General features: G+C 40.2%; 3 protein-coding genes across 3 annotated transcripts; 1 reads left to right on the forward strand and 2 right to left on the reverse strand.

Moving 5' to 3' along the window:
* Positions 1–526: 526 nt before the first annotated feature.
* On the reverse strand, positions 527–3,659 carry mof (males absent on the first). The gene has a single exon (XM_017153803.3). The coding sequence runs from the start codon at positions 3,542–3,544 to the stop codon at positions 1,121–1,123; it is 2,424 nt and encodes an 807-aa protein (XP_017009292.2). The 5' UTR covers positions 3,545–3,659; the 3' UTR covers positions 527–1,120.
* Positions 3,660–4,535: 876 nt separating this feature from the next.
* On the reverse strand, positions 4,536–8,141 carry Usp30 (ubiquitin specific protease 30). The gene is made up of 4 exons (XM_017153858.3): positions 7,858–8,141; positions 6,546–7,792; positions 5,179–5,378; positions 4,536–5,114 (listed from the first exon to the last, which is right to left on the reverse strand). The coding sequence occupies exons 1-4, from the start codon at positions 7,937–7,939 to the stop codon at positions 4,997–4,999; spliced, it is 1,647 nt and encodes a 548-aa protein (XP_017009347.1). The 5' UTR covers positions 7,940–8,141; the 3' UTR covers positions 4,536–4,996.
* Positions 8,142–8,950: 809 nt separating this feature from the next.
* On the forward strand, positions 8,951–14,998 carry LOC108065682 (T-complex protein 11-like protein 2). The gene is made up of 6 exons (XM_017153790.3): positions 8,951–9,188; positions 10,432–10,943; positions 11,622–12,106; positions 12,745–13,045; positions 13,103–13,269; positions 14,019–14,998. Exons 2-6 carry the CDS (start codon positions 10,672–10,674, stop codon positions 14,288–14,290), a joined length of 1,497 nt encoding a protein of 498 aa, XP_017009279.2. The 5' UTR covers positions 8,951–9,188; positions 10,432–10,671; the 3' UTR covers positions 14,291–14,998.
* The last annotated feature ends 229 nt before the right edge of the window (positions 14,999–15,227 follow it).

The following is a 15,227-nucleotide window of genomic DNA, read 5'->3' on the forward strand; positions in this document are numbered from 1 at the left end:
TGCTCTCCTCGCTAGAGAGGAGAGAGCTTGCGATAGTTTTCAGAGCTCTTCGTGAGCTAGAGAGGAGAAAGCTTGCGATGGTTTTCAGAGCTCTTCATTTAAAATTATAATAAAAAAAAGTAATTTTTTAATTAATTTAAAATTTATATTTTTCAGTTTTATTTTTCATATAAAAATATATTTAATAGCCTGTATTTGTATACCTAAGCTTTTCAGGGTTTTTCTTTTTATCTTTTAAAACATTAAAAAAGAAATGTTACAGAAATATTTTTAAAATAAAAATTAACTGCCTGCAATAGTTTTCAGAGCTCTTCATTTAAAATTATAATAAAACAATAATTTCTTCTGTTTTTTAATTTAAATAAAATTTATATTTTTCAGTTTTATTTTTCATATCAAAATATATTTAACAGCCTATATTTGTAATCCTTAAGCTGTTCAGGTTTTTTCTTTTTATCTTTTAAAACATTAAAAAAGAAATATGTTACAGAAATATTTTTAAAATAAAAAAAATAAACTGGATGTGTTTGTATTTAATATATACTCTTCTTCTCTTTTATTTATGACGTTAATGTAACGAATCACTAACTTAAGACAGCGAGTTAAACCAAAAATTCCGTCCTATTCGTTTCTTGAGGTTCTTTTTAGATACCATTTAAGTTAAGATTTAGTATTTTAGTCTATAGTTTTTTCAAGAAAAATGTTGTGAGTAATTGAGCTGTTAAGGTAATACAACATGTAATACATTTCAAAAGGTTGCAAAAGACAATAATATTTTAAATCAAAAGTTAAAGTTTCCAAAGTTTTAGATGTTGGTTTCCAATCTACTCATAAAAAACTATAGCTTAAATACAACAGAGTGTATACATTTGGTTCAAACAATAATAGTTACAACAGCCTATCCGTAAGACTCCTTAAGATCTATGAAAAAAAAAGAGTTGTTAACCAAACATTAAGTATTACATTGCTTATTGTTTTTAAATCTGTAGCTGTAAGCCCCACAATTTGTACATTTAAAGGGGTAAAGAAAAAAAATACATAGCTAATCATCATCATCATCATCGTCTTCTATGACAATAATTTGCGATGACAGCAGGACGGGGTCCCTTTGTTCCGTATGCTAGCCGGAATTGCCCGGAGCTCGGGCCACCGCGCTGTGCGGATTCCACACAAGGTAATCGGTGTCGATGGTAAGCTTGGGCTGCTTGAACTGCGGCAGCTGGAGATGATCGTGTATGGTCTTGGCCGTCACGCAGATGACATTCTGTCCCTTCCAGTACTTGATCATCTTCATCGACTGCAGCGTGTAGATGATGTCGTCGTGGGTGATGCCGCTCATGTCGCTCAGTTCCTTGATGGTTATCTGCTCCGGTGCGCAGCGGTTCTTCATTAGCTCCAGCAGCGTGTAGGCCCAGTAGCTGCGATAGCTTAGCCTGCCCAGATCCGAAAGCGGCTTCTCGGGACTCCCAATCACTCCCTCCTTGCGCGACAACTCGTAGCTAAAGGCGATCAGCAGCTTGCCGAAGCCCTTGCGCTGATGCGGCGGCAGGACGAGAATGCAGGCCACATTGTAGTTGTCCAGGGACTTCTTCTCCTTGGAGAAGTAGCCCACAATGTGGCTGCCCTCCTTGTCCGTCTCGCAGAGGATGTAGAAGAAGAAGGGGTCCATGTCGAAGTATAGGACTTTGTGATCGAGAAATAGCTTGGCCATCAGGCAAAGCAGCTGGCAGTAGAGCGACTCCTCCTTGCCGTTCACCTCGTAGATAGATATGTTGCCCTTGCGGTAGATCTCCCTACCAGGAGGACGCCTTCTTTCGCATGCGTAAAGATGATAAGCGTAGCTCGACCTGAAGCGCATGTATTTCAGGCAATATTCGCACACATAGAGCGTGCGCGCCTTGCCATATTCCTCGGGAAAGGGACTAAAGTACCAGGTGTCGATCTCGTAGTTGCCAAACTGCAGCTTATCAATGTACTTGATTTTGGTTATGGATTCATGTTCCTTTTCGGAGGCCGCCTGCGAGGCGCTCAGCTCCGCGTGGCTCTTCTGCACGTGGTTAATCTCGTCGTAGCGCCGCTTTTGGTAGCGCGTCATCTTGCGATCGCTGAAATCATAGCGATTATTCTCGCAATACGACAGATAGTAGTCCTTGTTGCCCGCCCGCTTCTGTCGTTCGGATGAGGCAGCTGCTGCCGCTGCGGCGGCCTGTTGGGCGAGCATTTCCCTGCTCGTGCTGGGCTGATCGGGAGCCATCGGTGGCGCCGGCAGCACGGTAATGCCACCCAAATCATCAGCATTGTCCGAGATCCGATGCCTGCCCACCCAGCCGTCCAGGCGGCGATTCAGGCCCACATAGTGGACATAGTACTCGTCGGGAGTATGCTGCCCAGTGACGCGGGACTGCAGCACCTGGCCACGATGAACGGTGCCGTCCTCGCGGCGTATGTAGTAGATCTTCTCGGGATTCTCGGTGATGTCGATCTTTTGCATCAGCGGATCGCCCGTGGTGATCACCGTCTCCCTGGAGGTGCTGTCGTGCTCCATGGTCATGGCATCCTCCTCGTCGTCATCCTCATCCTCCTCTTCCTCATCGTCTTCGTCGTCGTCCTCCTCATCGTCGCCGCTGCTCGTCTCGCTGCTGTCATCGGAAATGGCCTCCACATTGGCGCCGAGCCCCGTTTGACTGGGCAGCACGACGGCGGGCGGTGGCATCTTGCGCTGGCGGGGATCACGGGGCGCCAGGCGCGTGGGCAGACCGGTGTGCACCTCCTGCATGTAGCGAACGCGCATGTAGGAGGACAGGCCGACCACGGGCGGCTCCTCGTCGCCATCGTCGGTGGGCGAGGCGGGCGTCTCGGGCACCTCTTCCTCGACGGGAGGCTGCGTTGGCTGCAGCGGCGGAGGCGGTGGACGCAGTGGAGCCGGAATGGTGACCACCTCGGTGATTATGGCCTTGGCGGGAGCATCGGGATCCATGACAAAGTCATCTATATTCGAGCCACTGGCGTAGGCATTAATGTCCGCCACGCAGATGACCGTGTTGGAGGAGGGCTCGTCCTCGGTGTCAATGTCCTGGTCGATCTGCTGATCCTGAGGTTGTAGTTCAGCGGGAGCCTGCTGCTCCTCCGGTTCCGGAGGCGCCTGATCCTCCGTCTCGCTAATATCGTCGCAGCGCGAGGAGCTGGTGGAACCACTGGCCGTGGAGCTGCTGGAAGCACTGGTCGTTGGGGTGCTGTCCTCGGAAATGGGACTAATGCCGCGATTCGAGCGCTTCGTCGGTGGCTCCGCATCCGCAGAGTCCGCGGTGGCCTCCGCTGGAACGCCGCTGAGGTCCAGCGACTGCTCCGCCGACTGATCCGAGCCGCTAACATCCAGGCTGGCGCTCAATTCGGCCGCCGCATCCTCGACCGGCGTCCTCGGCGGACCGCCCATTGTGTAGGCATCTTGTCCCATCTCCTGATCCTCCTGCTCCTCGGCCGCCTGCTCCTGCTCCTCCGGCACCTGGCCCGCGCTGGGCGTCTGTTCCAGCTCCGCATCAGACATCCTGGCCCGCTAGATTTCACCAATCGCAACTTTCTAACACCTTTTTTTGGCAAATGAAATTGGAATTCTACGCGTTGCTTCTTCTCAGGAAGCGATGACACTCGGCCGATTAACCCCCGACGCCCGTTATCGATGGCGGCTATCGATACTTTGGGCGCGTTTTGAAATCGAAGTTCTAGACTTTTCTTTCAATTAACAACTATAAAATATTATTAATTAAAATATATTTGATTTATTTATTAATAAATAATAACCACCTCCTAAATTAAATGTGTAATAGAAAGCATTTAAAAAGCAAACATAATAATACTATGTATACATTTTCTATTTTATTTAATAAAATACTAATTAACTGAAAAAAAAATAGTTTTATAATTATAATTTTTATGATTAAAACTTTATTTAAGTTTTATTGAAAAAAAAACATTTTTAGCTGAGGGTTAATATTCAAATATACAAAAATAGTTTTATTTTTTTAATTTTTACATAAAAAATATATTTGATTTATTTGGTAATAAATAATAACTACATTTGAGATTAAATGTGTTATAGAAAACATTAAAAAAGAAAACATAATAATATGTATACATTTTCTATTTTATTTAATAATACTAATTAACTGATGGTTAATCTTCATATTTAAAGAAAAATAGTTTTATAATTATAATTTTTATAATTAAAATATATTTGATTTTGATTTATTAATAAGTTATAACTTGGTCCTACATTAAATGTGTTATGGAAAGCATTTAAATAGCAAACATCATATTATAATATACTTTAACTTATTTTTTATTTCAAAAAACAATTTTTAACTCTCAATAAATAAAAAAACATAATTTTATAATGAAATATTTGCTTCTTCAATTTTCTAATCCCATTAGAAATACTTTCAATACATTTTCCATGGACAAATTTCACTTGCCTTGAAATTAATTTATTTTTCCCTTCTTCAGTATAAACCCTTCAACCAAAAAATATTAATACAAACGTAGTTTCCAAATTTTTATTGAACATCTAACCTACAGAAATAACGCGCAAACAATTACTGGTAGTTTATGTGTGTATATTGCTAAATACAGACAGCTAAAAGCACAGTATGAATTTGGAATTCTTAAAAAATCTTAAATGCATCGATAACAAATGAAGAGTCGAGTTCTCTGCGACGTGAGGGTGATGCAGATTTCAAATGGCAATATGCTGAAAATATGCATTATGCATTATGCAGAGACCATTACATAACCCCGTCGAGTATAGATCAGATCGTGGGTTCCCGTACATATATAATAAGTTATATATATATATATCTATATATAAATGTGACGCGTGTTCGCTATGGCCACCGTTCGACAATAAGGATTTTTGGATTTGGATTTCCATCACATCAAGTGTTGACTAGGATGACGATCCCGATGATCCCAAGATGCGAGAGCTCTTTGGCTGACTAGCCGACTAGCGTAGGTTGAGCTGTCTTTGCTGGCCGCGATCGTAGAAAAGCAAATAGGCGGGAACGCTCAGCACCTCATCGATGCTCACCTCCCGCACAATCGTATCGGATGTGTAGAACCACCTGCGATATAAGTAATAATTATAATTATTTGTATATACAGGGGGGATAATAAAGTGCATCCTACCGATGTGCATTCCGCAAGGAGCCCCGCCTGTAGGTCACAAAGTGACCGCTGTTCGCCTCGCCCGAGTGCACCACCACGGCCAGCAGGCGGTACAGATTCTTGGGGAACATCGTGCCGAAGCCCTCGCCGCCACCCACGCCATTGTTCATCGGCAGGCTGGAGGAGTACAGCGACATCGTCGAGCCCCAGGGAGTGCCAGCCTGCAAAAATAAAGCAATTTTTTATACATTTAAAATTAAACATTTTTTGAGGATGGCATACGGGTATAAAATATATAAAATGATATAAAATAATATAATATTTAATTATTAATTTTTAAAGAAATATTTAATATAATAATAATAATACAATATTCAATTGTTGACTTTTAAAAAAATATGTAGCCGCTTACATAACCATACTCTATTCCAAAAATATTTCAATTAAATGTATCGTATTTTTACCACATATTTTTACAAATAAGAAAAGGAAAGATAAATTTAAGTTTGATGAAAAAAATATAATTAGCTGAATGGTAAACGGGAATATATTCAAAATAATATAATATTCAATTATTGACTTTTAAAAACATAGTTAAAATCACTTACATAACCAAAACTCCATTCCAAAAATAAATTCATTAAAAATATGTTATTTTTACCACATATTTTCACTAATAAGTAAAGGAAATACAAATTTTCCATAAGGTTAAAGAAAAAAATATTATTAGCAGAATGGGGAACGGGAATATATAAAAATAATATAATATTCAATTATTGACTTTCAAAAACACAAGTAAAATCACTTACATAACAAAAACTCTATTCCAAAAATATTTTAATTCAAAATATGCTATTTTTACCACATATTTTCACAAATAAGAAAAGGAAAGGGCTACAGTTCCCGAGGGATAAATGTAACCTATAACGTTAGATAGTATGATTTACTAACTTGACTAACTTTTTAGTTTTTAGAATTAAATTTCAATCTTTTTATGACTGAGTCCCTGCAAAATATTAAATATATGTTATAAAATAATTGGAAATAAAATAAATGGGTTTATTCAAAGTCTTATTTTTAGAATAGCAAGCGGGAAAATATTAAAAATAATGTAAAATTGAATTATTGATTTTTAAAAAAATTTGTAGAATCATTTACATAACCAAAGCTCTATTCCAAAACTTTTTTATTTAAAAGTAATTGAAAAATACCAGATATTTTCACAAATAGGAAAAGGAAAGGGCTACAGTTTTCGAGGGAAACCAACAAATATTATAAAAAATGTAACCTTTAACGATAGACAGTATGATTTACTAACTAAATAAACTAAATAAATAAATATCAAACATTTTATAGCGGAATCCCATTAAAACTCTTGATTTTCTCACCTGGCTGTTGAGGTGCGGCTGAACGAAGCTGTAGGGCGCCATGGAGAGGCTCTCGGGGAAGTGGACGTAGTCCTGTCGCTTGCACACCTGCCCCGTGGGCAGCCACACGGTCCGCGCCACATGGATGCACAGGCAGGCGGGCAGCTTGGCAAACGTAACCGACTTGGTGTGCGTGGTCGTCTCGTTGCAGGAGTCGCACTTGACGTCGCTCAGATCCTCCGACGTGATGTAGTCGCTCAGCAGGTGGCCCAAACTCAAACCAGTCCTCCGCTGCGGCGGCAAATTGAGGGTGATGCTATCGAACTTATCATAACGCACCGCCGACTTGGAGCCGCAGCCATTACAGACGATCTGGGCGCCCATGGCGCCCTGAAACGGATGCGCCACCTGGCTGGGCATCATGTTGGACCAGATGGACACGCGGCCGGGTCCGCGATGCAGTCGCTCCAGCGAGCGACACGAGCTGGAGACCCGGCGATTGAGGCCCTGCTCCTCCGCCTGCTGCTGCTGCCGCGGACGCGACAGCCGCTCGCCGCCCAGCGAAGACTCCAGTTCGCTGGCCAGTGGAAAGCCGAACGGCGTGCCCGGCGAAACGGCGTCCAGCAGCAGGGAGCCCAGACGATCGTTGCCCTCGCGTTCGCAAACGGAGGCGGGCGAATCCGGTGTGTGGGCCTCGGAACGCACCAGGCGCTGCAAACTGGTACTCTCATCGTACTCCATGTTCAGGAAATCGGTGAGCATGGCGCTCGAGGGTCTGTTCGGCTGATCCCCAATCCGCGGCGCCGCCATGGAGCTAATCGGTCGGAAGCCACCGACCGGAGTGGCTGTGCCCGCAAAGCTGATCGCATCGTCTGCACTATCCGCTGGCAAAGCATCCGACAGGCAGCCCAGGGGATGCGGCCGTATGGCCTCCTCCTCCAGCGAGGACAACAGAACGTGGAACAGCTCGTGGGCATCGTGCTCCTCCTGGGGAATGACCCAACCCAGGGAATTCAGGGCACGCAGAACGGCGCCCGGGGAATGCGGATCGCCGCGCAGCGTGGCATGGGTGCCGTTGACCACCTCCAGAGTGTTTAGCATCGAGGTGATGAGGCTCTTGCGATCGGGAGAGGCATTATTGTACAGCTGCAGCCAGGCGATGAACTGCGGACAGGCGGCCATCGCCTGGAGCAGCGTGTTCAGGAAACAGGTGCGTCCGAAGTTGTGCAGCCCGGCGATTTGGCCGCGTCGCTGGCGGAGTCTAGAGCCTATTAGGTGGGTCAGTAGGGGATTAGAATGCAGAGATATCAATGGATTATATAGTTCTACTTACCTGAAGGACCCCAAAATACAAAGGCTCCCACCACGGCGGCCACCGTCACTCCGGCGGCCATCAGAATCTTCTCGCTCTCCATGGGTTTCGTTCCGGGTTGCCCAAAGGGAGGCCCAATGTAAGGGAGCTCCTGATCCCGCTGCAATCGGCGCAAATTTTAATGGCAAATTTTGACTGGACCGAAAAAAAATGTTTTTTTAACAGCCGTAGCTCTGTGAACACCCTGTGCTAGGGATGGGACAGAAAATACCATCAAATACCTGAATCACCCTGTGGGACTGTATTGTTTTTGATCTTTTTGGCGCAAAATTTAAATGAATTTGTGGGCCTGCTTTGTTCGATTTGAACTGATTTGAATCAATAGAAAGAAATTACAAGAAAAATCTTGTAGAACAAATTTTAATTATGATTAGTCGTCAAAAAAGTCTATTTTACCTGAAATAAAAAAAAAAAAATTGATTAAAACCAACAAATAAACTAATGATATTCCTAATCGTATGGAAGTTATAGGTTAAAGGATCAAGAATACGTGTACTATATGGAAAAGTCTCTTCAACTTTGCTTTCGGCACAAAAATAATCCAGCAAATAAACTAATGATATTCCTAAGCGTATGGAAGTTATAGGTTAAAGGATCAAGAATACGTGTACTATATGGAAAAGTCTCTTCAACTTTGCTTTCGGCACAAAAATAATCCAGGATTCACAATGCAATTGTAGAGTTTTCATATACGAAAGTTATGGCTGAGACAACTTAACTAACATAAAGCAGCGAACTAATAGTAATTTTTATGAATTTCAAAAGACTAATGTCCATTTTGTTAATAAACATTTATAAATAAATTGTTATTATTATTTAATAAAGGTCAGGAAACCTCCAGTTTCTCAGTTCTTAATCAAAGACATGGATATTTATTGACTTCTGTAATATATTAATTTATATATATAAAGTAGGTTAATAAATTGGTGAAATTTATTATATTATTCTTTTTACAGTCCCACTGTGCCGTGTATCGATAGCGACGCCAATGTATCGACTTTCCATGCCTATCGAACAGCTGTGCATGGAAGGGGAAAAGTAAAGGGAAAACAAAGCAGGCACAACAAACAAAGTTTTCGAATCGAAACGGAAGCATTCGGAAATCGGTCGTCGTTCGTGACAGTTCAGTTGTAATAATCTGCAGCATGAAAGTAATCCTGTGGGTTTGAACTTCAAGGGGATCGAAATTAATTGCAAAATTTGTAAGTGATTGTGGAAAAAAAAGGTGAATCAGCTGTGTGGGATAATCGTCGAGATTCTGGAACCTTCTCGTTATTGCCATTTCTTCGCGAGTAAGTAAACGAATCTTGTGCTCTTTACACGCCCCCATTCCACCCACTTGGCAGCGTCCTTGTGTCCATTTCCCAATTTCCTAATTTTCCCAGCTGAGTTTGCTGCGCAATTGGAAAAACAGCAACAAAAAATAAATACACACACACACGTACACAAACATGTGTATTTTAATCGCTTCTGTTTTCGTTGCTGCTTTATTGCGCCGTTTGTTTATGTCGCCCCTTCGCTGTGTGGCCGTTGTGCAATTTGCTCCCATTTTTACACATTTAATTTTGGAATCTGTGCCACGCAGCTCGCCAAATTGCATATTCTAGAATTTTCGAGAATATTCGAAAGTGTTACATTTCAATTTTCATTCAAATCGTACGCGTTTTTTCTTTGTTTCTCTGTACCCCACACACACTTGTTTGGCCTGTGTGTGTGTGCGAGTCACGTTTAACGGTTTTCTTCCGTGTGTTCGTAATTTACAGTGGATATTGCCTAACAATTATTTTGAAAGCGTATTTCGAAAAATTATTTTTGGCTATGAAAAATGTGAAGGCAGCAATTGATTTAGAAATATTGTTTTTTAGTAACGATCCCAAATCTATAAATATTTTTTTGAATATTTTTTTTAAAGTTCCATAGAAGGAGCGGCACTGCTTTATGATTAGGCATTTTACGTTTTTTTAATGTTTATCAGCCATTACACTTTATAATATTTATATTATTAAAAAACTGTAAAATCCTAATTTTTGGTTTAACAAAAGAAACTGTTATTCTCTTAATTTTTAGATTTTCAAAAAGAATTATTTGATTCTTTAATTTGTCAGTTATATTTAAAAAGTTTTTTCTTTATCTTTACATCTTAGATGGTATTAAATTATTTTGGTAACAATACTGTTTTTAATTATAAATAAAAATAATCATTTTAAAATATATTTAAAGTACTTACATAAATATATGGATTATAATAGCATCCTTAAATATGAATTTTTTACATAAAAGGTATTATGAGTAGTAGAACATTATTGGTAAATAAACATCACATATTAAATACAATTTTTTTTTTAAATTGCGAAATAGAAATATCTCTTGTAGAAGCTAAACAGAAACTCGAAAATTCGAATCAAATACTTAAAAACACCTAGAATAATGTAAAATATTTGATTTCCAAGTTCCCATATTATATTCTTGGAAAAAATATAAAATATTACCTTGTATGCAACATTCACTGTATTCAAAACCCCCCTTTTTTCGCAGGCGAACTGACCCCGAGCGGAGCTTCTGCGACGACCTCGAACAAAGAACAAAGAAAGCGCGACTGCAGTTTGCACTGCCACACTGCCTTTTAGCCATATAGCCATATATAACTGGCTCTAACCGGTGGTAACCAAATTCGCATTTGGTCAAAACCAGTTGCTGCAGCTGCCTAACGTCGCACTTCCGCTAGCCAAACAGGCAATCGGGCTAACAGAGAACAAAGCCAGGCTTAGAGTGAAAATGGATGCCCAGGAGAACAGGAGCGGCCAGTCGGGCCAGTCATCATCCGGCCAGGATGAGCTGGAGGAGCGGCGGATGCGGACGGACAGCGAGAGTTCCGTGGACAGCATGACGCGCTTTGTGCTGCCCAGTTTAGATGGCACTCCGCCGAAGATCGTGACCCTGGACGAGGTGTCCAGCATGTTCAAGGACCTGCGCAACATGGAGCTGGCCCACGAGATAGCCATCAATCCGGACTTTAAGCTGCAGAAGTACGAACCGCCCTCGGATAGGTGAGATTTTTATACACAGAAAAAAAAATAGTTCTGGTCAATTTGATATTTTTTAAAGATCAAGTTATTCATATCATTTTAAAATCAATAAAGATTATGATAATCTTTTTTTTTATTATTTGCTCAAAAAATACTAAATTTGATATTTTTTATGATATGATAAAATATCATTTGATATGTTTGAATCTTAAATTTGAAATTTCATATCATATATTTTGAAATATATCATATATTTATTGACTTTTCTAATATATTATTTTATATATATTAATAAAGTAGGTTAATAAATTGGCGATATTCACACTAATATTATATTTATATTTTATGATATGATAAAATATCATGTTGATATGTTTGAATCTTAAATTTGACATAAATCATATCATATCATATAATTTGAAATATATCATATATTTATTGACTTTTCTAATATATTAATTTATATATATTAATTAAGTAGATTAATAAATTGGCGATATTCATAAAAATATTATCTTTATAATTTATGATATGATAAAATATCATGTTGATATGTTGATATTTGACATAAATCGTATCGGCTTCTTATTGATATGAAATAAGGTAGAAATAACCCTATTTCATATCGGTTTTTTTTTCTGTCTAAAAACTACATTTAAATATTAAACAAAAAATTAATTTAAAATTTTAAATCCCCAGCTTGGAGGGCGCCATTAAGAAGATGGTGCACAAGGCGTTCTGGGATCTGCTGCGCCAACAGTTGGAGCGCCAGCCGCCGTCGTATGACCAGGCCATCCGGCTGCTGGCGGAGATCAAGGAGTGCTTCCCCCAGCTGCTGTCGCCGAACAACGAACGGGCCTTGGCCCACATCAATGCGGTGCTGGATGATGCGGTAATCCGTCAGCAGGCGGAGCGCGGAACCCTTGACTTTCGGTCGTATGCCAACTTTGTGATCAACATCCTTTCGCGATCCTGCTCACCAGCGAGGGACGAAGCGGTGGCCGCTCTGCGGGAGATCGACGATGTGGTGGACACGTTCCGCAGCATTCTCGAGCTAATGACCCTGATGAAAATGGATATGGCCAACTTTATGCTGGCCCTGGCCCGCACCGAAATTGCTGCCAATTCGGTGCAGTACGAGAAGGAGAAATTCAGCAAGTACTTGCGCGAGTTCCATGGCAATGGTGGGTCCAGTTTTTCAGCTAAAAAAACAAGAAAGAAAGCTAGGCTCGGCAAGCCGAAGCTTATATACCCTTGCAGATAATTTCTATTAATTTACAAATCGCAAAATTGTTCAATTTCCTATTATATAGTAGTTCAATTTTGATAAAATTAAAATCGAAATATTTAAAAAGAGTCATATCCCAGAGTAGAAGAGAATACAATAAGAACCAACGAGGCAATAATTTTTTTCCTATTAATTTGCATTTAATTTTCCAGCTTTATGATATAGTGTTCCGATTCGTTCTAAATTTTATTCGAAATTCATAAATATTTAAAAAATAATATTGCCAAGGGTGGAAGGTAAAATTTCAAAAAACACTGAAGCTAGAATTTTTTTAACGTTTTTTTCCGATTTTTCCTATGGGAGCTATAAGATATACTTGTCCGATCTGACTGGTTTCGACTTATATACCACTTGCTATAGAAAAAAGACTTTTGGTGAAGTTTCACCCCGATAGCTTCAAAACGGAGACACTAGTTTGCGTAGAAACGGACGGACAGACGGACAAACGGACAAGAATATATATACTTTACGTTGCAAACTTCTGACTGAAATCATATAAAAAGGGAACTGATTGTAAAGATTATTCATTTCCAGCTGGCTTTCCGGCCACCGAGGACTGGTTGCAGCGTCATCGCTCCGGCAGCAACATGGATGAGACCATTTACAATGCGTACATGCAGCTGATTGACTATCCGGCAGACAAGGAGTTCCCCGAACTGCTGCGCATCGACAAGGAGCGCTTTGCTGGGTTGAGTTGGCGAGCCCAACGTCTCATCCTCTGCGCCTCGCTAATCTCGATTGCCCAGAGCACACCCATCATTTCGCAGCGTCGCGAGAATCGCATCAAGCTGTCCCAGCAGCTGGACATCATTGTGCAGGATGTCAAGAACCAGGAGTGAGTTTTTCTTACCTTGTTTTCGATGGGATCTATAATTTATTTTGTATATTACAGCCAAGTAGCCACTGCCATTGAAAGCTGCTACGAGCAGATTCGCTCTTTTGTGAACAAAGCCCTGGAGCAGGAGAATATGCCGGTGATGAGCGAGGCCGACCAGGAGGGCCTCAAGAACCAGGTGCTCAAGCTGGCCAACAAGGCGTCGCCAGTGAACAGTTTAATGGGTGAGTTATATTTTATATGGCCCCCTAATTATGTTAAAGAGAAAATCCCTATTACTAAATCCAATTGTTATACCCTTTTAAATAGTATAATGATTTCAGTCTTAAGCTTAAATCAGTTTATATATTCTTGATTAGCATCACTAGACTAGTCGATCTAGCCATGTCCGTATGTCCGTTAGTTTGTCCGTATGTTTATAAAAATAGGACCAATCGCAAAAATAATTTGAAATAATTAGGAAAAAAATGTTTAGATCTTTTGATTATTATTATATTCTCTTTTACTCTGGGTATAATATTTTAGAATTTTGTTTTCAGTTTAACAAAATTAAGAGGACTATATTATAAAAGTGGCATAGGAAGGATCGAAAAAGTAAAGCCAAAATAATACGAAAACAGCTTTAATTTTGTTTGTTGTAACATATTTAACTGGTAAATCTAAATTTAAAAGGATGTACATAAAATAATTTGATTAGTTAAAAATTGTCCACTTTTGTTCTCAAAAGAAAGCACATAATAATTCTGGCAAAATCAAAACATGCATACAAATTATTAATTTATTCATTCAATTCGATATGATTTAGAAAAACATTCAATTTATTTCACATGGAATTGAATTAAACAAATCAGAGATTTCATGGCATACTATGATAAAACAAAAATTGAAGAATTCACGCAGGGCTCTAATACAGATTTATATAGATAAATATCCGCTTCCTTCTAAACCTTACTCCTTTCCATTTTTCTTGCAGCCAAGCGATTGGATGGCTATGTGCGGGTGACACTCCGCTCCAATGGAAGTATTCCGCCGCCGCCGGCAGGATTCGTTGACTACCAGGAGGAGCTGGTTGCATTTATTGCCTCGTTCCGTCGGCTTGTGTCCTATAATCACGCCGTTTTCGGGGAGCACTTTCACAAGATCCTTAACAAGGCGATGGCAGCCGCAGCCGCCGCTGGAGAAGAGGAGGTCGCTCCAACAGCCAGTGGAATCACCGCTGGCCAGGCTCAGACTGCCAATCCTTAGGGTGGTTGAGATGTTTCGTCTTAGGCAATACAACCAATATTAGCATACAACACTCAGAAACACCTGTTACAAAACAACCGGAAGATGGAAAACGGTCTGAATGTTGAGGCAATGGAGGCAGCATCTCCGTGGAAATGGAAAAGGAAATGGAATTCTACGTTTCTCCCCAATTTCGCTGATGATTTTTCATGTGACGACGCGTGACACTTGCGTAGAAATTTTGACGCACATCCCGAAAACCACCAAGTAGAACCCAGACATCCGCGGGTCCAATTCCCCGAGGCGGCTAAAGAAAATCAAAAAAACTGTGCTGGGGCGTCTGTGATAACAAGATAATATTCAAGTAAAAAGATAAAAAAGAAATCCCCATAAAAGCGAACTCGATTGTGCGTGCTCCTCATTTCATTCTGACCAGCTGCAGATCGGCTATCGACCAATCATATTTTGAATCCTCTACATCCATACTTACAATAAATATCTATATATATATAGTTTATATTATACATGTCTAACCTAACCCCTGGATTAATCCTGTATTTTAGACACACCTTAGCCACCTGATTGTAACCCCAACTTGGCTTTAGTTTAATGGTTCTATTGATCAATAGTGATTCGACTGCGGGAATCGGAGGCAGATAAATATGTGTGTGCATTAAGATTTATATCTTTAACTAGTTTACCAATATTCTAAATAAACAAAGTTAAACTAATTTCATTTCAATATTTTTTATTGTCCAAAAGGAACAGAATTGTGAGTTTTCATCTCTATTTTCTCTTTGTTTTGCCTATTAAATGTATAATTTTATTTTCAATTTTAGCTAAATTTAATTTTAAAATTTAAATATTTGATATATGTTAATCGAAATAATATCGAATGTTAGAAAAGGTTGCCAGAAAGAGAAAAATAGGTGGGTTTGTTTTGTATAAAGTCCGCTAG

Source organism: Drosophila takahashii, chromosome X (assembly GCF_030179915.1).
Source record: "Drosophila takahashii strain IR98-3 E-12201 chromosome X, DtakHiC1v2, whole genome shotgun sequence".
Lineage (NCBI taxonomy): Eukaryota > Metazoa > Arthropoda > Insecta > Diptera > Drosophilidae > Drosophila > Drosophila takahashii.

Bases quoted from the DNA above. Each gene is read 5' to 3' on its own strand.
- Usp30 (XM_017153858.3), bottom strand. From the start codon at position 7,939: ATGGAGAGCGAGAAGATTCTGATGGCCGCCGGAGTGACGGTGGCCGCC. The intron at 5,379-6,545 runs GTGAGAAAATCA...TTATTTTTGCAG, and splicing joins AGCCGCACCTCAACAGCCAG to GCTGGCACTCCCTGGGGCTC. The intron at 5,115-5,178 runs GTAGGATGCACT...CTTATATCGCAG, and splicing joins TCCTTGCGGAATGCACATCG to GTGGTTCTACACATCCGATA.
- mof (XM_017153803.3), bottom strand. From the start codon at position 3,544: ATGTCTGATGCGGAGCTGGAACAGACGCCCAGCGCGGGCCAGGTGCCG.
- LOC108065682 (XM_017153790.3), top strand. From the start codon at position 10,672: ATGGATGCCCAGGAGAACAGGAGCGGCCAGTCGGGCCAGTCATCATCC. The intron at 10,944-11,621 runs GTGAGATTTTTA...TTAAATCCCCAG, and splicing joins TACGAACCGCCCTCGGATAG to CTTGGAGGGCGCCATTAAGA. The intron at 12,107-12,744 runs GTGGGTCCAGTT...ATTCATTTCCAG, and splicing joins GCGCGAGTTCCATGGCAATG to CTGGCTTTCCGGCCACCGAG.